At 45.4% G+C, this 26,476-nt stretch overlaps 3 protein-coding genes across 5 annotated transcripts; 1 reads left to right on the forward strand and 2 right to left on the reverse strand.

Moving 5' to 3' along the window:
* Positions 1 to 4,985: 4,985 nt before the first annotated feature.
* On the forward strand, positions 4,986 to 15,094 carry LOC115578017 (bifunctional epoxide hydrolase 2-like). Its single transcript, XM_030410881.1, has 18 exons — positions 4,986 to 5,246; positions 5,894 to 5,972; positions 6,047 to 6,209; positions 6,649 to 6,839; positions 6,914 to 7,036; positions 7,194 to 7,265; positions 7,404 to 7,499; positions 8,272 to 8,350; positions 9,081 to 9,115; positions 9,193 to 9,219; positions 9,391 to 9,476; positions 9,592 to 9,703; positions 9,895 to 9,969; positions 10,103 to 10,145; positions 13,921 to 14,023; positions 14,232 to 14,301; positions 14,424 to 14,504; positions 14,589 to 15,094. Exons 1-18 carry the CDS (start codon positions 5,143 to 5,145, stop codon positions 14,733 to 14,735), a joined length of 1,686 nt encoding a protein of 561 aa, XP_030266741.1. The 5' UTR covers positions 4,986 to 5,142; the 3' UTR covers positions 14,736 to 15,094.
* On the reverse strand, positions 9,317 to 26,321 carry LOC115578018 (zinc finger protein 513-like). Of its 3 annotated transcripts, none has more exons than XR_003983335.1 (8): positions 26,171 to 26,321; positions 25,675 to 25,905; positions 24,060 to 24,182; positions 23,368 to 23,502; positions 22,453 to 22,941; positions 21,505 to 21,698; positions 20,564 to 21,386; positions 9,317 to 9,345 (listed from the first exon to the last, which is right to left on the reverse strand). XR_003983335.1 is itself a non-coding variant. In XM_030410884.1 (8 exons), exons 2-7 carry the CDS (start codon positions 25,712 to 25,714, stop codon positions 20,772 to 20,774), a joined length of 1,596 nt encoding a protein of 531 aa, XP_030266744.1. In that variant the 5' UTR covers positions 25,715 to 25,905; positions 26,171 to 26,321; the 3' UTR covers positions 18,763 to 20,717; positions 20,750 to 20,771. The 3 variants fall into 3 exon arrangements, 2 of the variants coding, with proteins under 2 accessions (XP_030266744.1, XP_030266743.1); XM_030410884.1 differs by lacking the exon at positions 9,317 to 9,345 and having other exon boundaries at positions 18,763 to 20,717; positions 20,750 to 21,386; XM_030410883.1 differs by lacking the exon at positions 9,317 to 9,345 and having other exon boundaries at positions 18,763 to 21,386.
* Positions 15,141 to 18,642, reverse strand: LOC115578019 (phospholipase A and acyltransferase 1-like). The gene is made up of 5 exons (XM_030410885.1): positions 18,134 to 18,642; positions 16,873 to 17,002; positions 16,280 to 16,368; positions 16,037 to 16,201; positions 15,141 to 15,813 (listed from the first exon to the last, which is right to left on the reverse strand). Exons 1-5 carry the CDS (start codon positions 18,140 to 18,142, stop codon positions 15,748 to 15,750), a joined length of 459 nt encoding a protein of 152 aa, XP_030266745.1. The 5' UTR covers positions 18,143 to 18,642; the 3' UTR covers positions 15,141 to 15,747.
* Positions 26,322 to 26,476: the final 155 nt, after the last annotated feature.

The raw sequence follows: 26,476 nt of genomic DNA on the forward strand, positions 1-26,476 counted from the left end.
AACTGATCAAAACAGATAGCTGCTAGTTTCTCAGTGCTTTAAAGAACAAGCAAGCTGAGGCAGACTTTTAAATTACTGTTGAACTGTCAAAATCAAGTTAAATAAAAAACATCTTCGTCTAGTAAATGTAAATTATTTTGTACTTTAAAATGTATTCATGATTATGTTAAAGCAGGATAATAAGTAATAATTAAGCATGAAGTTAAAGTCAACTCCGACAGGACGTTTAGTTGGTGGTGCTGACGGTAGTAACTGCTAACAGCTACACAAAGTTAGCTAACTTACCACATTACATTAAACTTGAAATACTTGCAATTAACTCATAAATTATGAAATACTTTGTTTTCTCTCTGGCTGAAGATAAAGTTAAAAGACTCCATTTACCTCAAATTTGCCAGAAACATGGAGCTGCATCACTGTTTCTGTTAACTGCCGTTTAGTCAACCCCATCTGCATGTGGCCCTTTAAAAAAAAACAAACAAACATGGACGTTTGATTTAATCCATATTTAATTTAATCCAATATTCAATCCACAAGCTTTCCTTTAAAGGTGCTATTTGTCAATCCTAACACATCCAATAATAATGCTTTAGGATGGTGGCTGACCTGTGACAGTTTTTAATGAGTAAGACTCAAAAATCAATTTATTTTCCAAAAAGCACCTTTAAAAACTTGTATGGTGTTTGAAAGCAAAAAGGCAAAACCACTGCCCTGTTCTGACCTTTTGTTGTCCACTTACCTGTACAGAGAGCTTCTTATCCCTCAGAGGTTTCAGCGAGTTTGTTTCTCTGTGTTAGGATGTCGAAGTTTTTATAAACCCAACTGTCCAGCTTCATGATGACGTCTAGCTTCCTGGTTAGTCTGCGATGTTTGGAACTTGATGCAGGCACGAAGTGTGGCAGAGAAAACTTTTCCACTGACACCAAAGTAAATTAAGTGATAAAATCTCAACATCCGTGTTCAGACTGGGCAGACTGGTTCAACTGTCCATGGTTGTTTGTTTGGGTTCAGTCATGGGAACAAATCCAGACAGCAAAGGCGACATGTGTAAACAGGCAATGTTTGTCAAACAAGGGAATTCAAACAGAGCAAGCAACAAATGCACAGGCACATCATAATAATCTAACAGAAAAGTCTTGAGGGCATTAAGATCAAGTTCTGTTTTACAAACATTCCCTGATGACAGGACATAGAAACATAGAAGACATCAATAAATTGTACAACAAAGATTGTTGTCACTTGATTGTGTCCCAGTTTCTTTCACACTGTAGCTGGAAATGTCAGTTTGGAAATTGGTTGATAATTATATCTGGAATAGTGGGACGAGGCAGGCTGTCATCCAGAAGTCAGGGATGCTTCCTGTTACTGTAAATGAAAAGTGTCAGTTAAACATGAAGTGTAAAGGAAGCCTGATGGCCTGAGAGACTGATGGGTGGGCAGGAGGTGAACAGGCAGCACAGGGAGCTGGATGAAGTCCAACAGTGAGAGAAGTCGATGCTTGAAACTTGTTTTTGGAACATTTAAAGGGGGCAGAGCGTTCAGAACTTTATAAACTGGTCCAGACTGAAATATCTTAACAACTAATGGATGGATTAATATTCATTTCTAACCTCCAGAGAAGGAATCCTCACGACTTCAGTGATGCTCTGACTTTTGCTCTACAACACCACCAGCAGGCCAAAGTTTGTACTTGTAAATTCAACCAAATCATCTACAGACACACAATCAATGAACACTGATTCATGTGATCCATCATCAGGTCAGATTATGAACTTGTCCAGAACTTTCATCACTTATGACAGGGGTCTTCAACATTTTCCAGGCCAAGGACCCCCAAACCTATACATATTGTATACAATTGTGTTTTATATTAAACTGTCCTATAGTGCAATGTATAAATGTACCTTGTTATTGTGCATTCAATACTAAGATATTCAAATAATACACAGGTTCATATATTCATGTTTTTATTTTAAACATGTACAAGGTAGGGTGGCCATGCCTCTGCCATTCATAAACATAACATAACAAACTGATACCTGCCAAGATCAACAATGTCTGTCAATTGCATGTAATCATGCATAAAAGCTATTCCAATGGACATTTTAAAAACATAAATGTGGAAACAAAAATTAGTGCTGCTTGTTAGTGCCACTGGCATGCATAAACAGACCTTTTATCTTGCATACAATACTGAACTATTAACATGATAGACAGATTCATGTTTTAATTTTAAACATATACAAGCAATGAATCCTCAAACCATCTATGGTTTGCATACATACTCCCACATTAGTGAGATGTTAGAGCCTGATGTGTAGCACACAACTTGTCTAACCTTGGAGGTTGTCAGGCAGAGAGTCACATCAGCCTCAGGCTGCAGTCTTGACCTGTATTTGTTTTTAAGGTAGGTGATTGAGGAAAATCTACTTTCACAAAGATATGTTGTAGCAAAGGGCAATAGGCTCATCATTGCTTTTGCTGCGAGTTGTGGAAACTCTTACTGGCAAGATATCCAGAACTGGGTGAGTGGTTTAGTTTCATAGATGTTTCTGAACGTGCTGTCAGTGGACAGTTCAATGAGCTGATCCTCTGTCACCGTCAGGCGTGCGCCGTCTGATGTGTTGTCCTTGAATGGAAGCTGTATCCGTGTCTTGTCCCTGCGCAAGGCCTCAGAAAAGTAGTTCCTAAATTGACCATGGAGCGCCTCCAAGTGCGCAAGAATCGCGTGTGTTACGGGAGGCGAAAACACAGCAGAATTTCTCAGCTCATCCACTGACGGACACATGGAAAATATTCCCTCCCCGACACGCTCCTTCCATTTTCTGATCTTTTTGACGAAGCCTTTCATCCTGTCATACAGCTGAAAGGCATGTGTGTTGCGACCTCGCATAGAACTGTTTAGTTTGGTCAGCTCAGCGAAAATGTCAGCAAGATATGCAAGTTAGGTGGATCCAGAAATTGTGGCTGAAAAGTGCAGCCAGCTCTGTGCGCTTTTGGGGGAGTAAAAACTCCCGAATAGACGTGCGTAATTCTAACACACGTGCCAAAACTGTATGAAATCGCATGAAAGCCAGCGCACCTCAGAATGGTACAGTAGATATATAAAGATAAAGACACTTTCCCCACTAGACAATCTACGACAACCAAAAAGACAAAATAAAGATTCTTCTTCTTCTAGTCCAGTGTGCTCTTCTCCTTCAGCAGCACAGAGGTTAGAGAAGAGTCGTGTTTGCAAAGCACTCCTCTTGACTGTATTCACAACTTTCACGACCGAGTCCATGACATCAAACAGTTCAGCGCTCATGCCCTTGGCAACAAGTGACTCGCTGTGCAACAGGCAGTGCGTCCAGATCACATCTGGAGCCACATCCCTGACAAGCGCGCTTAAGCCACTTTTTAATCCAGCCATGGTTCTGCACCATCGGTGCATAGTGCAACACATTTTGCCCATGAAATGTGATTTTCTCAGAAGAAAGCGTCAATCATTTCAGCACTTGTTGTGCGTGCCGAACCTGGCAGAGCCAGCGTGCCACGTATGGCCTCGTGATTGGCACAGCAGCGATAGGGGCGGGTCCTCTTCGTTGATGCGACAGGTATTGCGAATGAACCGGTGCCCAGCCTGAGGAGCTCCCGTGTGTCTCTGAATGTGGGCATTGCTGACTGAAAGCCATCTTCTGCCTCCATTTATCTGCTCACTACAGTGTGTTGGATTCATGTTAATGTATATTTAAAGGTGTTTCAATTTGTGGAAAAGAATGCGGGGGAATTATTAAAAAAAAAAAAAAGTCTAATCAACCCAAACTTGTGGCTGTAGCTCAGCGGGTAGAGCAGGTCGACTAGTGATCGGAAGGTCGCTGGTTCAAATCCCGGCTCCGGCTGGGCTTAGCTGCATGTCGAAGTGTCCGAAGATACTGAATCCCACGTTGCTCATCAGTGAGGGCCCTGCGATAAGCTGGCGACTTGTCCAGGGAATACCCTTGCCCTCGCCCTGAGACGATATTGGGATTGGCCCCAGCAGCAACATCCCGCGAAAGGGATAAGCATGACATGACATGACAACCCAAACTTTCGCGACCCCCTGTTGAAGACCTCTGATATGACATAAAGTAAATAGTCTGAAACATCTGACTCTTAGAGAATGTTTCCTGGCCCAAACGTTGCATCATTCAAATCCTAAAACAACTCCAAAAAATATACATAAAGAACATTTGTAAGAAGTTATATTTACTGAGTCTTTCATCAGATTTGTCGTTCAGAAAACAATATATCAGCAGACATTTTCTTTAAGGCATAAAATGTGTTCTTCTTTGTTAGTTTATATTAACAACATATTGACATTTGTGTTCATGTTTTCTATCGGATCGTTGAGGCACTGGCTTTATTCATTTATTGGCTTTAAGAGACTAAAAGTCAAAATGTTGAGATAAAAAGTGAAAATGAAATAGATGAGAAATCGAAATTATGTAGTTCAAATTTTGAGTCAAATTAATTATAATTATATTAATTATAATCAATTAAGAGAAAAAGATTCCAATGATGAGATAAAACGTCATATTTTATAGATAAAAAGTCAGAATTATGAGACAAAAAGGCAAAATGTTGAGATATAAAAACGTGATGATGAAAAAGGACATTTTTTGATGAACAGTCAAATTATCAGATAAAAGTCAGAATTATTCAATAAAGCCAAATATATTAAATTAAAACAATCAGATTTATGAGACTAAAAGTCAAAATGTTGATATTAAAGCCATGATTATGATGAAAGCTCGACATTTGTAGATAAAAGTCAATATATTAGCAGACTAAAGTTATAATGTGAGGCTTTGTGTTGCTGTGGAGCTGCAGACTCTCTCTGTTACACTGACTGAGAAGTTTCTCTTCACACAGTTTAACATTCGTGTTCTGTAAACCAGCAGAAACGGGCCTCTGCAGACCTCTGACGTCATCACAGTGGGCGTGTCTCTTGTGTCGCTGGGTCACGTGTGAGCCTGCAGAGGAAGTGGGAGGAGCTTGTGTCAGTGCGTACACAGGTCAGCCTCTGCTCTGCACGAGAGTCTGCAGCAGCAGCAGCAGCACAGGACCAGGACCAGAACCAGAACCAGGACTGTGCAGGACCACAGAGTCTCACTCACAGGGATGGACCAGAAGAAAGCCGTCCTCTTCAACTTCTGGGGAGTTGTTGTCTCTTCCAGACCTCATGCTGTTTTCCACAAGTTGGAGCAGTTGCACAACCTGCCGGGGTAAGAAACAGTCGCACCACCTCTGCTGTCAGACAGTTCACCTGTCCAGATCAGACGAGACATTCATCCTCTCAACAACTCTCTGTGTCAGGAAACTGTAAAGACCTGTGAAATCATCTGCTCAGACTGGAACGTTTTCTCAAACGCAACAGGACAAGTTCATGCTTTGTTCTGTGAAAACGTGATTTGACTTGCAAAAGAGTTCAGATGAACTCTGACACACTGCTGAGTTTCAGCCCTGCACTGTTGTTTCTCTCGTTACTAGATGCACTGTTAGAATGCAAATGATTGTTTCTGTGTGACAGGAATCAGAGCTCAGCTCGATCACAGCCTCAAGTCTTCAGCAAGTTTCAATTATGTGTTAAAATGTTGAAATAATGTGTTATAAAGTCATAAGTCTGAGATAAAAGTCAAATTTATGAGATAGAAGTCAAAAATATGATATAAAAGGTCAAAAATATGAGATAAACGTCGGAATAACACGATCATTATGAGATAAAACATCATAATTATGAGACACAAAGGCCTCTCGGCACACCTGCCGCACCTTGACCACCCACCTACACTGATGATGTCACTGAAAGCTGCAGCACGATGTGATTGTGATGTAACGATCTGGTTCTTTGTCTGGTCTTGGTGGTTTTCAGTGGTTTCCTGTCCAGTGTGGCGTCCCAGCAGGACGGCGCCATGAGCCGGGCTGAGCGCGGCGAGGTGACGCTCTCTCAGGTGAGCGAGCTACACATGGTTGTTTGGCCCGGCTGCTGTCTTCTGGTCCTGATGATGAAACTGTGTGTGTGCAGATGATCCCGGCGTTCGAGGCCGAGTGTGTGAAGGAGGCCCAGGTCCGGGCCGTGACTCTGCCGCCTGATTGGTCGGTGGGACTCCTGCTGGAGGAGCTCAGAGAGGCGATGATGGAGGTCCGACCAGCCGTGCTGAAGACGGCTGCCAGTCTGAGACACAGTGGTCTGTATGACAGTGACCCCAGAACCAGAACCAGAACCAGAATCACTATAGAAACTGTTCCTGTCGCCAGTAGGTGGCGCTCTGACTAGAATTTAATATCGGCTAGTAGATGTCGTCTTGTCAAACAGTTACACAGAAACAAAACTTTTACTCTCAGAGGTCTGAAGTTTGCAGCTTAAATCTCAGCAGTTTGTAAAAGTAGCACGTTGGAAAATTGCGCGATAGGAGCTAAAATTGGCCACTAAATTAAAAATGGCTGACTTCCTGTTTGGTTTAGCTCCTGGCAGCAAGAGACTTTGTTTCCCGTCTCCAGATGTTACATGTGCCTGTCAGATTTTATACATCTGGGTGAAATGTGACATGAGGGCTGCACAGATTAATCGTTGCTTAAATCCTGACGCACCAGAAGAAGTCTGAGCTGGCGTTCTCCTCCCATCAGGGTTGCTGACGGCCGTGCTGGCCAATCATTGGCTGGATGACCGCACGGCTGCAGACGGCCCAGCCCGCCTTCTCTCTCTGCTGGGCGGCCATTTTGACCTGGTCCTCCAGTCCTGTCGCTCAGGTCACAGGGTCCCCGAGGCGTCCATGTTCAGCCGCGCTCTGCAGCAGCTGGGAGTGACGCCACAGCAGGTAGACGACACGGTCTGGTACGTATCTCTGCACAGCCTGCACACAGGTACAAACACCTGTCCGTCTGGTTTCAGGCTGTGTGGGTGGATGCAGAGGAGGACGGTGTGAAGGCAGCGGAGGCCGCGGGGGTGAAGGCCATCCTGGTGGGCGATCTGGACGACGCGCTCAGGAAGCTGGCAGACTTCACAGGAGTTCAGGTTCAGAACTGCAGATCACACGTGGACTTTGTGTCTCACAGTTTTGACCTTTATGGGCTTCCATACAAAAGGTCATCCTGCTCTGCTGACAGGAAGCTGCTGAGCAGGATGATCTTCTTCATGTTCACACGCCGTCCTCTCTCACTGTGTGTTTCAGGCTGTCGGAGCAGAGAGTCCTCCGCCCTCCTGCAGGCCTGATGGAGTGTCTCATGGCTACGTCACCATCAGGGTAACTGTCACCTGCAGCACGGCTCTCTACCTGTGGTCTCCTCAGGGCTTTACAGAGGAAAGACGCAGATTAAATCCTGTTTTCTCAACACAATAATGATATTTTCTGTGTGTGTGTGTGTGTGTGTGTGTGTCTCAGCCTGGTGTGACGACTCATTATGTTGAAATGGGCTCAGGTCCACCGGTTCTGCTGTGTCACGGCTTCCCTGAGAGCTGGTTCTCCTGGAGGTTCCAGGTAACAAACTCTTTATCTCAGAATGACTTTTTTTTACCTTTTGTCGCAATTGATCTTGAATATTTGAAATCATTTCAACTTTTCCATCTCATAAATGACTTTCTATCTCAAAATGTGCACCTTTTATGTAAAGTTTTCAGGTTTTTATCACACAACTTTGACTTGTATTTCACTCTTTTGACATTTTAGCTCATAATTTATCAGAAGTTTGACTTCATTTGATACTTCCTCTAATTTAATTTAATTCAATTTGAACTTCCTGTTGTGTCACAAGTCTGCACACGTTTATCAAAACAACAAAGAAGAGCAGAACTGTGCAGCTGAACACAGATTCAGTTCGTGTTTATGTATTAATACTAAAGCCAGTGATGGAGGAAGTATTCAGATCCTTTACTGCAGTAAAAGTACAAATATAAAAATACTCTGTTACAAAGTCAGGGAGATGTTCTCTGTGCACAGAAGTCTGAAAGTATCTGACATTAAATGTACTTAAGGATCAAAAGTAAGTTATGAATATTTGCACATACATATAAACTGTCAGTCGACTGATGAACAGACCTGATATTCAGCACTCAGGTTTTCTTTTTTTAATCTGATTTTAGAATCTGCTGCTTGGCTCTGCTGCAGTTATCTGCAAATTAACTATTAACTGAAGCTGTAAAATAAATGTGGTGGAGTCGACGTGTAAAGAAGCAGAAAATGGAAACACTTCAGTGAAATATATGTACGTTCAAACTGCACTTTGTCCCTGATAAGAAGCTTTTGTTTGCAGATTCCAGCTCTGGCAGCAGCAGGATTCAGGGTGTTGGCTCTGGACATGAAGGGCTACGGAGAGTCCACAGCACCCACAGGTGTGTGTGTGTGTGTGTGTGTGTACGTGTGTGTGTGTGTGTGTGTGTGTGTGTGTGTGTGGGTTCAACACTAAATACTGTTTGGATAGAAAAGATTTATGATGAAATCAGCTGGATTGTGCCCGAACACACCGTCAGCACACAAACATCTGGACCGGTTCTGACCCACACAGCTCAAACACACAGAGACACACAGGTGCTGCTGAAGGAGGGCGTGTCTCTGCTGCAGGTGCTGAAAACACTCTCACCTGGACTCAGGCACAGGCCACGCCCCCTCCTGCTTCACCAGAAAACAGTCTGGCAAAGTGCAACAAGCTGGTTCCTTCAGGAAACACTGATGAGAAATAAAAGAAAAGAAAATAACTCGATGAGATCAAATTCACAAAAGAATAATATAATAATCCTCCAATCGTCATCTTATTGAAAAGGAACATTTCTGACGTACACATCAGAAATGATTTGTGCAGATCTTTTTTATTGTTTAATAAAATGTGAACATCGCTCAGCTGCAGATTAACTGACAGGTTAGAATATTAAATCATTTTGTTCAGATGTTATTCGAGACATGATGACAAACGAGCACAACACTGATGTCATGAATCAATGAATGAATGAGCCATGTGAGAGTGTTTTATTGTGAAAGGGTGTCTGCAGTCAGTCTGCAGGTGTGTGTCGCCCTCTGCTGGACACTGAGTGTGCTCACCTCTCTTTCACTGTCACTCTCTGACAGACATCGAGGAGTATTCTCAGCAGCAGCTGTGTCAGGTACGTCTGATCAGACACACATCAGCTGTTCAGACTGTTTCATCTCCATCAACAAACTGTTTTCTCTTTGTTTCCAGGATTTAATCACATTCATGGACAGAATGGTGAGACACACACACACACACACACACATACACACACACATACATACATACATACATACATACATACATACATACATACATACATACACACACACACACACACACACACACACACACACACACACACTCTACAATGACAGACACAGGAGCTGACCTCCTTCTCTTGTCCAGTCCATCCCTCAGGTCACCCTCATCGGTCACGACTGGGGCGGCGCTCTGGTTTGGACCATGGCCCAGTTCTACCCCGAGAGAGTCAGGTGCACACACATGCACACACACACACACATGCACACACACACACACAGAGACTCAGCGACGCCTCCCAGAGACTTTAAACTGGACTGAAATGTGTGTTTGTGTGTTGTTCTGAAGGGCGGTGGCGTCTCTGAACACTCCTCTGTTCCCCGTCGACCCGTCTGTTTGTCCTGCAGAGAAAGTGAAGAATATTCCCATATTTGACTACCAGGTCTACTTCCAAAAGCCTGTAAGTCTGCCTGCAGCATGCCAACATGCTAACACGATGTGATGCAACATAGACAGGCCTTAATAAGTCCAGTCAGTCCAATGGGAACCTGAATGCACCTGAATGCACCTGAACGTACCTGAATGCACCTGAATGCACCTGAATGCACCTGACAACACTTTCCAGAAGTCTTGTTTCTCTCACTGCTGCAGGGTGCCGCTGAGGCCGAGCTGGAGAAAGACCTGGAGAGGACGTTCAAGATTTTCTTTTTCAGCAGCACTGAAGCAGTGAGGACACACACACACACACACACACACACACACACACACGCACACACGTAACACAACACACCTGTGTAGGTACAAGAATCACCTTCATGATGTAATGATAGTGATCACATGTCTGTGTGTGTTCTTGCAGGCGGAGCGTCCTGAAATCAGCACCGCAGGAGTCTGTGCTCGAGGTAACAGTCACAGTCTGTGTGTGTTACAGGTGGACTGTGTGTGTTACAGGTGGACTGTGTGTGTTACAGGTGGACTGTGTGTGTTACAGCAGGTCTGTGTGTGTGTTACAGCAGGTCTGTGTGTGTGTTACAGGTGGACTGTGTGTGTTACAGCAGGTCTGTGTGTGTTACAGCAGGTCTGTGTGTGTTACAGGAGGTCTGCGTGTGTGTTACAGGTGGACTGTGTGTGTTACAGGAGGTCTGTGTGTGTTTTACAGGAGGTCTGTGTGTGTTATAGGAGGTCTGTGTGTGTTACAGCAGGTCTGTGTGTGTGTTACAGCAGATCTGTGTGTGTTACAGGAGGTCTGTGTGTGTTACAGGAGGTCTGTGTGTGTTACAGCAGGTCTGTGTGTGTTACAGGAGGTCTGTGTGTGTTACAGGAGGTCTGTGTGTGTTACAGGAGGTCTGTGTGTGTTACAGGAGGTCTGTGTGTGTTACAGCAGGTCTGTGTGTGTGTTACAGCAGGTCTGTGTGTGTGTTACAGCAGGTCTGTGTGTGTTACAGGAGGTCTGTGTGTGTTACAGCAGGTCTGTGTGTGTTACAGGAGGTCTGTGTGTGTTACAGCAGGTCTGTGTGTGTTACAGGAGGTCTGTGTGTGTTACAGGAGGTCTGTGTGTGTTACAGGAGGTCTGTGTGTGTTACAGCAGGTCTGTGTGTGTTACAGGAGGTCTGTGTGTGTTACAGGAGGACTGTGTGTGTTACAGCAGGTCTGTGTGTGTGTTACAGCAGGTCTGTGTGTGTTACAGGAGGTCTGTGTGTGTTACAGCAGGTCTGTGTGTGTTACAGGAGGTCTGTGTGTGTTACAGGAGGTCTGTGTGTGTTACAGGTGGTCTGTGTGTGTTACAGGTGGACTGTGTGTGTTACAGGAGGTCTGTGTGTGTTACAGGAGGTCTGTGTGTGTTACAGGTGGTCTGTGTGTGTTACAGGTGGACTGTGTGTGTTACAGGAGGTCTGTGTGTGTTACAGCAGGTCTGTGTGTGTTACAGGAGGTCTGTGTGTGTTACAGCAGGTCTGTGTGTGTTACAGGTGGTCTGTGTGTGTTACAGCAGGTCTGTGTGTGTTACAGGAGGTCTGTGTGTGTTACAGCAGGTCTGTGTGTGTTACAGGAGGTCTGTGTGTGTTACAGCAGGTCTGTGTGTGTTACAGGAGGACTGTGTGTGTTACAGCAGGTCTGTGTGTGTTACAGGAGGTCTGTGTGTGTTACAGCAGGTCTGTGTGTGTTACAGGAGTCCGTGTGTTGTTACAGGAGGACTGTGTGTGTTACAGCAGGTCTGTGGTGTTACAGGGAGGACTGTGTGTGTTTACAGCAGGTTGTGTGTGTTACAGGAGGTCTGGTGGTGTTACAGCAGGTCTGTGTGTGTTACAGGAGGTCTGTGTGTGTTACAGGAGGACTGTGTGTGTTACAGCAGGTCTGTGTGTGTGTTACAGCAGGTCTGTGTGTGTTACAGGAGGTCTGTGTGTGTTACAGCAGGTCTGTGTGTGTTACAGGAGGTCTGTGTGTGTTACAGCAGGTCTGTGTGTGTTACAGGAGGTCTGTGTGTGTTACAGGAGGACTGTGTGTGTTACAGCAGGTCTGTGTGTGTTACAGCAGGTCTGTGTGTGTGTTACAGGGAGGGTCTGTGTGTGTGTTACAGGAGGTCTGTGTGTGTTACAGCAGGTCTGTGTGTGTTACAGCAGGTCTGTGTGTGTGTTACAGGAGGTCTGTGTGTGTGTTACAGCAGGTCTGTGTGTGTTACAGGAGGTCTGTGTGTGTTACAGGAGGTCTGTGTGTGTTACAGGAGGTCTGTGTGTGTTACAGGAGGTCTGTGTGTGTTACAGGAGGTCTGTGTGTGTTACAGGTGGACTGTGTGTGTTACAGGTGGACTGTGTGTGTTACAGGTGGTCTGTGTGTGTTACAGGAGGTCTGTGTGTGTTACAGCAGGTCTGTGTGTGTTACAGGTGGACTGTGTGTGTGTTACAGCAGGTTTGTGTGTGTGTTACAGGAGGTCTGTGTGTGTTACAGGAGGTCTGTGTGTGTTACAGCAGGTCTGTGTGTGTTACAGGAGGTCTGTGTGTGTTACAGGAGGTCTGTGTGTGTTACAGGAGGTCTGTGTGTGTTACAGGAGGTCTGTGTGTGTTACAGGTGGACTGTGTGTGTTACAGGAGGTCTGTGTGTGTTACAGGTGGACTGTGTGTGTTACAGGAGGTCTGTGTGTGTTACAGGAGGTCTGTGTGTGTTACAGGTGGTCTGTGTGTGTTACAGGAGGTCTGTGTGTGTTACAGGAGGTCTGTGTGTGTTACAGCAGGTCTGCGTGTGTTACAGGTGGACTGCGTGTGTTACAGGAGGTCTGTGTGTGTTACAGCAGGTCTGTGTGTGTTACAGGAGGTCTGTGTGTGTGTTACAGGAGGTCTGTGTGTGTTACAGCAGGTCTGTGTGTGTTACAGGAGGTCTGTGTGTGTTACAGGAGGTCTGTGTGTGTTACAGGAGGTCTGTGTGTGTTACAGGAGGTCTGTGTGTGTTACAGGAGGTCTGTGTGTGTTACAGGTGGACTGTGTGTGTTACAGGAGGTCTGTGTGTGTGTTACAGGAGGTCTGTGTGTGTTACAGGAGGTCTGTGTGTGTTACAGGAGGTCTGTGTGTGTTACAGGAGGTCTGTGTGTGTTACAGGAGGTCTGTGTGTGTTACAGGAGGTCTGTGTGTGTTACAGCAGGTCTGTGTGTGTTACAGGAGGTCTGTGTGTGTTACAGGAGGTCTGTGTGTGTTACAGGTGGACTGTGTGTGTTACAGGGGGTCTGTGTGTTACAGGAGGTCTGTGTGTGTGTTACAGCAGGTGGTTTGTGTGTGTGTTACAGGTGGACTGTGTGTATTACAGGAGGTCTGTGTGTGTTACAGGAGGTCTGTGTGTGTTACAGGTGGTCTGTGTGTGTTACAGGAGGTCTGTGTGTGTTACAGGAGGTCTGTGTGTGTTACAGCAGGTCTGCGTGTGTTACAGGTGGACTGCGTGTGTTACAGGAGGTCTGTGTGTGTTACAGCAGGTCTGTGTGTGTTACAGGAGGTCTGTGTGTGTGTTACAGGAGGTCTGTGTGTGTTACAGCAGGTCTGTGTGTGTTACAGGAGGTCTGTGTGTGTTACAGGAGGTCTGTGTGTGTTACAGGAGGTCTGTGTGTGTTACAGGAGGTCTGTGTGTGTTACAGGAGGTCTGTGTGTGTTACAGGTGGACTGTGTGTGTTACAGGAGGTCTGTGTGTGTGTTACAGGAGGTCTGTGTGTGTTACAGGAGGTCTGTGTGTGTTACAGGAGGTCTGTGTGTGTTACAGGAGGTCTGTGTGTGTTACAGGAGGTCTGTGTGTGTTACAGCAGGTCTGTGTGTGTTACAGGAGGTCTGTGTGTGTTACAGGAGGTCTGTGTGTGTTACAGGTGGACTGTGTGTGTTACATCAGGTCTGTGTGTGACAGCAGGTCTGTGTGTGTTACAGCAGGAGGTCTGTGTGTGTTACAGGAGGTCTGTGTGTTACAGGAGGTCTGTGTGTGACAGCAGGTCTGTGTGTGTTACAGCAGGAGGTCTGTGTGTGACAGCAGGTCTGTGTGTGTTACAGCAGGAGGTCTGTGTGTGTTACAGGAGGTCTGTGTGTGTTACAGGAGGTCTGTGTGTGTTACAGGAGGTCTGTGTGTGTTACAGGAGGTCTGTGTGTTACAGGAGGTCTGTGTGTGTTACAGCAGGTCTGTGTGTGTTACAGGTGGTCTGTGTGTGTGTTACAGGTGGTCTGTTAGTGGGTCAGCCGGATGAGGTTCCCCGCAGCTCCATGCTGACGGAGGCCGACCTGCAGTACTACGTCAGCCAGTACAGAGAGCGAGGCTTCAGGTGAGCACATGTACTCACCTGCTGAACGTCAGTGTTTCCTTTTCCCACTCTGTCTTGTTTTTTAGTGCTCCTCTTCTGGTATTAGGCTGCGGGGTTGGGACAGAGTACCTGTATGACAATATATCATATGGCCTCCGTACCGATATGATTATTGATATATTGATAACCCTGCTGTGGGTCAGTCATCGTCTCCTGTTTGGTGTCACAGGGGGCCGTTGAACTGGTACCGTAACGGGGACGTGGACTGGAGGTGGATGTGTTCTCGTCCCACTGCAAAGGTTTGTGACAGAAAACTTCACGAGAGAAGAAACCTGGAATTCATTAAAATATCCTGGAAAACAAGGGGCTGTCCTGGAAATTTTTTTTACATTGTGTGTGTGTGTGTGTGTGTGTGTGTCAGCTGCTGATGCCTGCACTGATGGTGACGGCAGGTAAAGACCAGGTGCTGCTGCCGGCTATGTCTAAAGGGATGGAGAAGATGGTGAGGAAGCCAGCAGTGACGTGATCCATCGATCAATACAGGTGATCGGAAAACAAATCTGATGCAACTGTTTTTTGATCGCAGATCCCGAACCTGACCAGAGGACACATCGAGGAGTGTGGACACTGGACTCAGATGGAGAGACCGGAGGAGACAAACAAGATCCTGATATCATGGCTGAAAGACACTCACAAGAAGGAGGGAGGAGTTAGTGTGTCTCCCAAACTGTGAGGGAGGAAGGAAGGGAGGGAGGAAGGAAGGGAGGAAGGACAGGGTATATACAGAAATTCTTAAGCTGAATTTAATACCTTCACAATATTTTTGATTACCAACACGACTTCGAGCTGCAACTGTAGTGACAACCTTTGGAACTTAAGTGTTGGGGGTAACTAATTATAAAGTAACAGATTACTGTCATTTTGTTACTTAACTTCCTGAGTGAGTAAATGTAGTGATGCTTACAATTCAAATGAAGTGCCTGTTACTACTGGATACTTTGTTGCCTCAATAAAAACACTAACCTATAAGGAACTGATGAAACGACCTGATGAAGCAGAATTAAAAAGTTCATCTTGTGTCAAAAACTGAAACAAAGACTGGATTATTTTTGCGTCATCACACCAAAGACTCAAACACTGAACGTTTCAAATAACTTTATTTATAAAGTGAAGATCTGACAAAGATCTCTGTGGCAACAAACAGTTGGTTTATTTAAGTTAAAGCAACCAAGCAAATACTGAAACATCAGAAAAGCCAGACAGCGAGATGATGAATGATAAACAAAAATGTTTTAACATTAAACATGAAAACTGAAATAAATGAAACCAGCAGGAGTTTATCTGGTAACTTTTGATAAAAGATGCTGTAAACATGCAAAAAGAACAATATTGATAAAAGACTGACTGATTTGTATGTAAAATTAATTATTAAACAGTCGTTAGTTGACATTATTGTTTAAAATCACCTGATTGAATAATTAGCATAGGTGCTAACAACCTGCACCTTGTATTCCATTTTTGCAATACATGAAATTTGACATTATAAACACTAATATAGTATAACATGTGTTTGTGTCAAATCTCCAAACACAACATTTTTATCCAAAATTTATTTTGTGATATAACAACTTTATTTTTCAAATCATGACGATCAGAGTCGACAGCACTCCGTCAGAAGAGAGCGGAACAGGAGGAGCGACGTCGCCCTCCAGTGGCTGAGACGAGAACTGAACATTAAACAGGTTTCACAGTTTTTTCTCTTCAAACAGCTTCTTCCAGGCCGGCATGATGTGCTTATAAATCTTGTCTATCTGTAACACACAGATTATTATCATTATATAATTAAATATGTGAGAATGTCTGTCATTTATATGTAAACTGAGGAGAAGTGGGCCGAGCACAGATCCAGGTGGAGCTCCAGTCAATCAAAAACGTTTAAAAAGCTCTCGATTGATTTGCTAAAACAACCGGAGAAACTGATATCAACAAGAAAACAAGTTGATATCAGTGAAACAACATCGTCTGTCGACTGACCTGTTCAGATTTCTTGATTCCGTATCTGAAGAGCGTCGCCTGGTGCTCGCTGTTGTGAAACAGGATGTCGAACGTCACCTCGCGGCCCATCATGTCGTCGATCGACTGCTTCACCACATTGTGGAAGTCTCTGGCTGGGTGCACCTCGTCAAACATGTTGTTCACCTGCGACACGTCAGCACTTTGTCATCAGTGTGTTTCTGTGACAGTCGTTCACGATTCGATCATATTTCTCGTTGTTACCTTGTACTTTTTCCCCAGCAGCTCCAGGGGATCCAGTTTGACCTCTGACCTCAGAGCTCGACCATACAGCAGCAGCTTAATGTCTGAATCTGACAAATCAAACACGCAACAAGTGTTCAACATTGTGTTTGATGATGGAGACGGCTGGAAAAGTCTTAAACAAAACCCAAATGAGACAAACGATCAAGCAGTTTGTGTGTGTGTCATTTTCTTTAAAATACTTAAAAATGCAGTGAGAATATTTTAACGATAGAAATAAAAACAAACACATAAAAGCTGCAGGTTTCTAATGAAGAATAGAGAAAATTCTGTTTGATTTCTGAAGAAATTAACAAAAAGATTCAATATTTTACTGGAATTAAAGATTTCAGCTTTTAAAACAGAAATAAAACTTGGAAGTAAGAAACGAAAGTGACTTGATGAGAAGACTTATTTGCCTCCTTCCTGCCACAATATTATAATATTAACTTTCATCCCACGGGCTTTAACATCTTCACGATGCAGAACAACAAACTATTCATCAACTGTTGAGGTCACATTGAATTTGTTTCTAAAACACAGAATATCAGGATCACTGGAGGTGAAACACCGACCTCGGCAGGTCAGGTGAGCGACGTAGGGAACGCCGTCCCTCTCTCCGTAGTAGATGGCGAAGTGAGAGAAGAACTTGTTCCTGGGATACTCCACGATGTCCCCCGGGAACAACTTGGGGCGGGAATTTTTCTGCAGAGACACGAAGAGATCGTCGAGTAATGAGGCAGGACGGCGAGCTCGCAGGTGCTGCTTTAGATTTAACCACAAGAAAAACCTGAAGTCATCTGAGCAGGAAGCCACAACATGAAGACTTCACATCAGCTTCAAACATTCCTTTGTATTTATTTTATTTTTAAAGTTGATATCTGCTGCAAACATGGAACAAACAAAACTAGCGAGAGAGATTTTCTTGAATAAATCCACAAAGACGTTATGAATGTATGAAGTTTGTTGAGGTTTGTGCTGAACATCCAGGAGGACCTGAGGAAACTCGGCAGCATGATTTCATTTAAATAGTTGTTGCTGAAAGTTTACAGCCATTAAATTAATAACAGGAAGTGCCAAGTCTAACAGAGACGTGCCAATTTACCAGCTTCAAACAGTGTATACGAAGCGATACTGTCAAGACTCCAATTTGGAAAAAGTTGATCACGCGCTGGACTTTTTTCTTGACCCTGTCCTGACCAGAATCAGCCAGAAGTCTCCAGTTCACCCAGAATGCATCAGCTCTTCACTGGCTCGCTGTCTGAAAGCTCCTCTGGGTCTCACCCCGAAAAACAAAACAAAGGCAACGCTGAGATCCAGAGCTCCTGGAGGAACAAACACCCGGAGCCACATCTCATCTGTTATCATTTCTTTGTTCATATTGTGTTTTATTTGCTCTCTCGACGTCCCTGGAAACGAAGACTCAAATTTTTAAACATTTAAATAAAGTTCGACACTCTCTCCGTTACGCTGCTGCTGTTTTGTCGATGTTACACACAAGCGACCTCATGAAGCAAATCGTTACCTGAGTAAACTTGTTGATTTCTGTGTTTTTTGAAGAAAAACTGCCAAAATGTTTCAGACAGAAGCTTTAAATTGTTGTGTAGCAGCTAAAACTAAAAACTTGATTGAATTTGTCAGCAATGCTTCACATCCTGGTTCCTGAAGTGTTCAGCGTCTCTCTGAATAACTTAAAAGCGAAGACGATGAGGGAAAGTTGTTTTGATTGATGGTTTATGTTCAGATTGTTCACTGAAAACTAGAAAACACATTTTTCTGTGAGATCATCGACAACAAAGTGAAGATAAACGTTGAAACAAAGTGTGTCGTACTCACCAGGCCCATGAGTTAAACGTCTTCACAGGCTGCTTTTCTTCAGTCGCTTGTGACAATAAATCCTCAACACTCACAGGAACCTCATCTGCTTTACATACCGCCTGCACTGATGTGATACTCCCGAGTGTATCAGTCTGTCACAGTCACACAACACTGACCTCGGCCTCGCCATCGCCCTTCATCACACTTACACACCATCAGCACTCGTGTCTTTGTGTTGTTGTGTGTTGTTGTGCGTCTTAGCTTCACGTCAGGTGTGTTTTTGTGGGTCGGGGAGATTTTTAGGGACATTTCAGGTTTGTTTTCTGAGCCTTGTGTCTCCCTCAGTGAGCTCTGGGTGTGTGAAGCAGGTGTTTCCTAAACACAGAGCGTAAAAAGAGGAAGTGGATTAAACTCAGCTTCGATCTGACTCGTTTTATTCAGAGATGAGAAGGCGCCGAGAAACAACAAACCTGGCAACCTCACCGCGACCACGACGCACTCTTTACAGAATAAAATAAGTGTGGTGGCGTCGGTGGTCGTCGTTGAAGAAAGGTTCGATCGTGACAGGCTAGCTGTTTCCCCCTACTTCCAGTCTTTATGCTAAGCTAACAACATCCAATCACATCAGAAATTTCACAGAAACGGCATCGATTCTTACTGACTTTAATGTGATAAATCCCTCCAGCCAGTTCACACATTCACATATTCCAACCACAGCCTGAGAAATTCACAGTTCTGACATCGAGATCTTCTGTCACTGAACGCTGGATTCACTGCTACTTGATTTGAGAGCTTATTAAAAAACACAAAAGTCAGAATCACAATGTCTGAAAAACCGTCGACAGAGCTTCTCCTTGAATCCGACGTCTCACACGACTAAGACAAGCTGACAGAAACACCGCGTGTCTCAGTGCTGGATGGAAAATGTCACGATTTAATAAAATTAGAGTTCTTTCATGACTCAGTTCCTTCTGTTTCTTCCCTGATTGGTTGACGTCTGAGAGGTAAAGGCCGACTTTCACAACATCCGGCCTTAAACGAGAGAAACGAGCTGGAACATAAAAATCTCCTTGTCTGGGATAAACGTCTTCAAATTTCAGGATACGGATCCAAAACATTCTGTTAACGAGCTACAAAAGAAGACATGAAATCTGCTCTCTGCTGTCGAGCGGGGCTCCTGTGCATTCCCAATTCAAAACCCCCTTTAAGAATGTCACGCTTTAATGACACTGACCGTGTTCTGCGTCACTTTGAACCGCCTACTGCAGAGAAGACGACGATGATGTTCTGAGAATTAAGACGTGAAAACTTTACGTCTTAATTCTCAGAACATCATCGTCGTCTTCTGACATTTTCATTTCCAGTCATTATGTTGATTTAAATCATCGGGAGTACAGCTACACAGTTCTAGAAACTAGAAACAGATGATTTAGAGAAAAGGCTTCGACTCATGTGGACGCCGGAGGTCTCAATCGATTTACAGGAACATCAGTTGGATTGATTTCAGGGACATCTTTCTACTCAATAAAGCTTCAGGAGAGCTTATTATATTAGTTTGTACCTGATCGACACTCTACTGTAAATAACTCAGTCGTGGTTCTTTAGACGACATATTCAAGGCTCGCATGACGTATATTTAACTGCAAGTTACATATAAAATTCATAATTGTGGATTTTTGAAGTCTGTTTTGTCTTTACTGACGTCCTCTTTGACCATCACGAGGATAACTGATGTCGACTCCAACACAAGTTTAGTTCTTGGTGTCGACGGCCCCTAAATTTTGTCCACAACACTTGTAGATTGTGCAGAAATGAATCCTTAAACACAGATTCTTTTTTTTAAATCAACATGTTTGCACCTCTGGTTCTCTCATCTTGAAGTCAAAGGGTTTCTCTGACGTCTGAGATAATGCCACAGGTTTTCACGTTTTGTTCTACAGCATAAATTTCTCCCCACTTGTGAACTGTGCAGCGTTTACTTGGGTTAATAAGCGGTTAGCGGTTGCTAACAAGTGTCTCAGTGAGACTACAGGAGGTTGTCAGGGACATTAAACGCATCACAGAGACTCATCTGCTCACTCAAACCTGTAAACTGATCAGGTGACAGTAAAACGTGAACAGTGGAGTCAGAAGTCCTGCTGACGATCAGAGCTGTGAGACTGAAGCTGCACAGGAGCCCCGCTGACAGACTGCACGAGTCCAGGATCAAACCACCGCCCGGACGTTAAAGCTTCTGAGATGAAGATGATGATGATTAAAGGAAAACCATCCACATTTACAAAATATAGATCATCTGTAGAGCAAAAATAAACATTTAAATTCATCAGGTTCTGATCGGCTTCAGTTAGAAAAGTCACATTCTGACTGAGATCAGCACATCTGAGGCTGTCGACTGCATTTACTAAAGACACGTGTGTGTGATGTGTGTGAAGCAGACACACACCACACCACACACACACACACACACACACACACACACACATTAATGCCCCGTGATAAAGTCAGTGCAGCGTTACAGTCGTTCAGTCTGTCGAAGGCACCTGAGTCGAGCTCCAACCAGAGCTGGAGGTTCACCAGTGTATACAACACACACACACACACAGACACACACACAGACACACACACAGACACACACACAGACACACACACACAGTCTCTAGCTGTGCTCCTGGCCCTGGTCCTGGCTCTCCTGAGTGTCTCGGCCCCAGCTCAGGCCGTTGATGGGGGCGTGTTTGTCCCAGCTGTCCGTGTTGTGTCCGTGTTTCCTCTGGTGGCGTTTGTAGTTGTCCCAGTGACCCGTGGTGTAGTCGCACTCGGCGCAGGCGTACGGTTTCTCGCCCGTGTGCCGCAGCATGTGCCTCTTCAGGTTCATGCTCTGGTTGCAGGAGTAGCCGCACACGCCGCAGTGGAACGGCTTGGCGCCCGAGTGGATGCGCTCGTGCCGCCGAAGGTTGGCGAGGTTTCCGCAGGCGTAGCTGCAGGACGGGCACTGGTAAGGCTTCTCGCCCGTGTGCACGCGCAGGTGGCGCTTGAGGTTGTCGAGGTGCGAGGAGGTGTAGGGGCAGTGCGGGCAGCGGTGGGGTTTCTCCTCGGAGTGGGTGTGGGCGTGGCGGGCCAGGTGGTTGGGGTAGTGGGACAGGAAGGGGCAGTGAGGGCAGCGGTACAGCTTCTTGCCACGCTGGCCTCGCCGGGATCCACGAGACGCGGTCGGGCTGCAGGGAGACCCGGGTCCGTCTTTAGACAGCAGGTCCAACGAGCAGCGACGACACACCTGAACATACAGACAGAGAGGACGTCAGTGATTGCTCACCTGTCACCATGAAACAAACTGACATCTCTTCTCTACGTGTGATGAAACAGATTAAAATCCAGAGTCCAGGGAGACGTACCTGTCCTCCGTCTCCCTCAACGTCCCCCTCGGCCTTCTCCCCTTCCAGGTCGGCCTCCTCCAGGGTGAGGCCGCACAGCCGGCAGCACAGGGGGAAGAGGAGGACGGGCAGCGGGGCGGACGGAGACCCGAGGCCTCCTAACGTCTGGAGGTAGCCCGAGTCCTGCGACACTCGTAGGGTCAGGTCGGACATGACTGCAGGAGGGAGACACAACGTTTACAGTGTGTTCTCTTCAAGTTAAAAAACCTAATCTGATCTCTCAAACTCTGCTTTGCATTTTCTTTCGTTTAACCCTGAAGAGTGTTAGAAAACCCCACTAAGAATAGTCCCAGAAGTGACGCGCTGCAGGTTTTTACTGATAATAAAAAACTTATCTTGCAGCCCAAACTTCCTCTTTTTACTTACAAATAAACTTTAAATAAACAGAAATGCCTTCTGGTTCTGTCCGACTTCCTCGCTGACTGACACTTTGTTTGTGAATCAGTTTGAGTCTCGTTTAACTCACTCATTCTCGATAATTACGATGTAAATCATGAGGATTTGATTTAAAGACGCAGCTGGATTTGTTTCAGACCTGTAGGCACTCAACCAGAGAGAACGTCTCTTCCTCATTTTCAACTTCATGGTTCCTCTTTTCTGCTCAGCGCTTCCAAAAATAACATTTTCCCCTGTGGGCTCCAAAGAGGAATGAATAACCCCCCAAGACTGAAGCGTAGTTACATTCCCGCTCAGAGATCTTTTTTATTTATGTTCATGCAGCTTTCCATGGATCTTTTCCACATTCTGCTCTTTTGCTTTTGAACACATCTGAGTTCATCGCTCTGCAAACACACAGCAGAGAATCAACGTGTTCCTCACACAGAGGAAGACAGAACTTAATGTAGAACGCTTACTTTCCTTCCGCGCTGTCGTGTCGGTGTATAAATGAATCTCGTGTGATTTTTTTACCTTCTTCAGCTTCAGCGTTCTTTTTCCGCCGCCCTCGCCGCTTCTCCTTCTCCCTCCGCTGCGGTCTCTCCTGCGTGTGCATGCGCTGGTGTCGCCGCAGGTTTCCCAGCGAGCTGCAGGCGTAGCTGCACTGGTGGCAGCGGTACGGCTTCTCCCCGGTGTGGGTGCGGGCGTGGCGCTGCAGGTTGACGAGCTGGGCCGAGGCGTAGGGGCAGACGGGGCAGCGGTACGGCTTCTGGCCGTCGTGGGTCCTCATGTGGCGCTTCAGGTGGTTGGAGTAGCGCGAGGTGAAGGCGCACAGCGAGCAGGAGAACAGTTTAGTCGGGAGGTCGCCGGCTCCGTCCGCCTTGCTGCTAGGCTTCGTGTCGGAGTCGCTGCCCATGGATCTGTCGGCCGGGTTCGACCCGTTCAGCTGAGAGGAGGCTTCGTGCTGGAGGCCGTCCTCACAGGTCTGACAATAAAGCTCCGCCCCCAGGTCGAGGCCCACACCTGTAACACAGGAAATCACACATCAGTGTCATTAATCCACTTTACAGCTCAGTGGATCCCAAAATGATCAACACAAGCACAAAACATGAAAGAAAAAATCTCTACTGATTAATCAAAAAGATATTGTGTATATTTAGAGAGTCACGTGAAGCCATTCATCACATTCTGCATTCAACAAATCTTATTTTATATTATGATGATCGTCACTATCACAGGCATATTTTCATGAATGAATGACTTCATTTAGAAACCAAATATTAAAACATAACAAGAAGCAAACTAAAGTAACAGCAGTAAAACTTCTACATCCCGACATTCAACAAACTCTCTAACAGAAAGTATATAAATAAGTATCAACCCAACATCCACCCAGTGTCACGTAATAAATAATAATAGAGTCAAAATGATAAATGGCGCAGCAGGTACCCAGGTCGAAGCCCGCCCCCAGAGGCGTGTCTCCCAGGAGCTGACCACACCCCCTACATGAGAGGAAGGCGGGGAAGGCGGAGTCTGATGGTGCTGACGGGTCGTCCTCCACGCTCAGAGAGAAGACCGTCATACCTGCAGGAGAACAGAGAGGAGGAAGTCTTCAACACAACCACATCAACACTTTCACTGAGTGTGTTTAAATCTCATCAGCAAGACTTATACAACTCAGGGTTACACATGCATGTGAAGCCAACAACAAACATCTCGTCATCTATCAATTATCATCATAACTTCCCAAAGTGACGTCTTTAAATATCTTCTTTTGTCCAACCAACACTCAAAGACTCTTTATTTACCGTCATAAATCACACAGAAAAGCAGAAAATCTTCATATTTAAGAAGCCGGAACCAGAAAATGTCAACAATCAGCTGTCTTTGTGGTGCGTTCAGGAACAGCTGGGACAAATCCTACTGACTCTACCTTTAACTTTAATAGTCTTTGAATTCATGTTTACATGTCAGAGCCTGAACTCTATTACAGTCACTGCAGTAAAGAAGCTGAATCAGTTCTTCTACTTTTACCAAGTATCTGAACTCCTATCAGTTTTATCTTTTAACACACTAAAGGCATCGTGTGTGTGTGTGTGTGTGTGTGTGTGTGTGTGTGTGTGTGTGTGTGTGTTACTGACCGGTCTCTCTCTCCAGTCCCATGATCTCCGAGTCTCCAAACTCCAGCTCTCCGCTCAGCAGGAAGTCGCTCTCCAGAACGAGGCAGCCGGGCTCACACACCACAGCCCCGTCCTCCGACTCCACTGCACACACACACACACACACACACACACACACACACACACACACACACACACACACACTTACTGTGATTACTTGTAAACAAACAAATCAATATACACGTCTAAACACAAGACGGACACACAGCAGGTTTTAATTTCCTTGTAAAGTAGAGGGAGGTCTGCACACACAGATGAAGATTTATCTTCTCGTCTGCAGAAACAAATAATGGAGATCTGCGCTGAGGGAAAGTAAAAGAAGAAGATGGACGGGAGAGGAGGAGGCGGAGAGGAAGCAAGCAGAAGACAAGCAAAGGAAACCGGTGAGGATGAGATAAGTGCAGAGGAGGAAGAAGAGTCGAAGGCTGAGTCAGGAAAAGGAAGAGGAGTGAAGGAAGAGAAACACAGCGAGAGGACGTGACGCTTTCATCAACTTCAATGGCTGTTTGTGCAGCGAACACACTTGTATCTACTCAGGCTTCATCGAAAGCTCTTTACCGACACAAAGATGGAGAATCGGTGATATCCAAGGATAAAAAACGCCTCCAGATACAGAATCTGTTGAGGCTCAAACGTCACTCTCTGTTATTATGTCACATTTTGACTTCTGTACCATCTTTGGTGCTGATCTCTCTCTCTCTCTCTCTCTGCACCGTCGTGACAGAGTTAATATCAAAACTGTGTCTGTAATCATTCCTGTCACGTCCACAGCTGCAAGTCAGAAGGTTAAAGAGCGTCTGAAGAAACAACTGAGCTGTGTGGTGTTAAAATGGGCTGGAGTTGATATTCAGTCTCTTCGTTCATTCACACACATTTCTGTTATTCTTCTGCTATTTAAAGCTGAGTGTGTTTTGAAGAAAGACCGTCTGAGAATGCGCCGCTCTCCTCGCGATGATTCACCACGTCTGTGATGAAACACTTTGAGCCAAGCGAATGAAGAAGCTGCTTCCTGATTCTTTTTCCTCATTACAACGTAAGTGTCTTTGAATCCTGCAGTCACGTGTCGGGCCGTGTGAAAACCTGACGTACCGTGACTTACAGGAGCAACCTCGTATTTTGTTATCAAGACTCTTCCCTTTTAACGGACGTCTCTGTTAGAAGTTCTCCAGGACGATTCAGAAAACAAGATGTTTAGAGTAACGGAGTGAGAGTAAAGGTCAAACAGGAAGCAAGGGGGAGGGAGAAAGACGGGAAGAAGAGGAGGGAGCGTGGGGAGGTCAGGTACGGGCCAACGAAGAGGAAGTAGAGACAGGAAGCAGAGAGGAGGAAGAGAGGAAGTGAGCACTCAGGATGAGATAACAAACATGTCTCCAGCAGTCTTCCTCTCTCACAGACAATGAGGAAGAGACGGAGCCTGGTGAAGACAGCCTGTTAAAGCAGCTTTTAAACCTAAAACAGGTGGTTTAAAGTGTTTTTACATGAACAGTGACGAACAAAGAAGCATTTCCTTTAGCTGGTGAGAGGTTTGTGAGGAGCAGCAGCTCGTTAACACCTGGAACCAGGCAGGTAAACTCACATTTCACCGGCTGAGGGTTGGATTGTTTCCTCCGCGGCATCTTCGCCCCTCGTCCCCGCGGATCCTGCTCTGTTTGCGGGGCGAAACCGCACACACAGTGGGCTCGAGTCCGTCCGACCGAGCGTCCGTCAGCCAGCCAGGCAGCCAGCTAACTGCATGTCATCATCATCACCTCCTTCCTCTTCCTCTTCCTCCAACGGACAGCGGCGGCGGCGGTGTCATCACGAGCAGCTGATTAACACAGTTTAATTAATCAAAATCAACCCGCTTCACACAAACACGCACGTAGGAACAGTTTAAAACACACACCTGCCACTTTAAAGTTAGCTAACACTGCGCGAGTCGTTCTTTGTTATTGTTCCGCAGTAAATAGACGGAGCCATCTTGTTAGCCACCTAGCTAGCTGCTCAACTTCAGCGTGACAAATTAACCCGTTTAAACTACAAACTGTGGGTGAAACCTTCGTGTGTTCGCGTCCCGCCGCTCCTCAACCTACCTGCGATACATCCACAGGTATAAAGCCGTCGACAAAACGTCGCTGACGGTGTGAGGACGAGTCTTTTGTTGCTGAGCGCACACACTGCTGCTGGCTCAGGCTCGCCGGGTCCGGGCTCCGGGTGACGTCACTGACAGGCGCAGAGGGTTGTGGGGATTGTAGTCCTTTGTTTGTTTACGTTTGTCTCTTCCTGTTTTTACTTGTAATCACTGTTTGTTTGATCTTTAAAATTAATCTTTTTCAGTCCATAGTTTTGATTGAAGAAAAGAAATGTATCACTTGAACATGATATTATAAAAAAATATT

Source organism: Sparus aurata, unplaced genomic scaffold (assembly GCF_900880675.1).
Source record: "Sparus aurata unplaced genomic scaffold, fSpaAur1.1, whole genome shotgun sequence".
Classification (NCBI taxonomy): domain Eukaryota; kingdom Metazoa; phylum Chordata; class Actinopteri; order Spariformes; family Sparidae; genus Sparus; species Sparus aurata.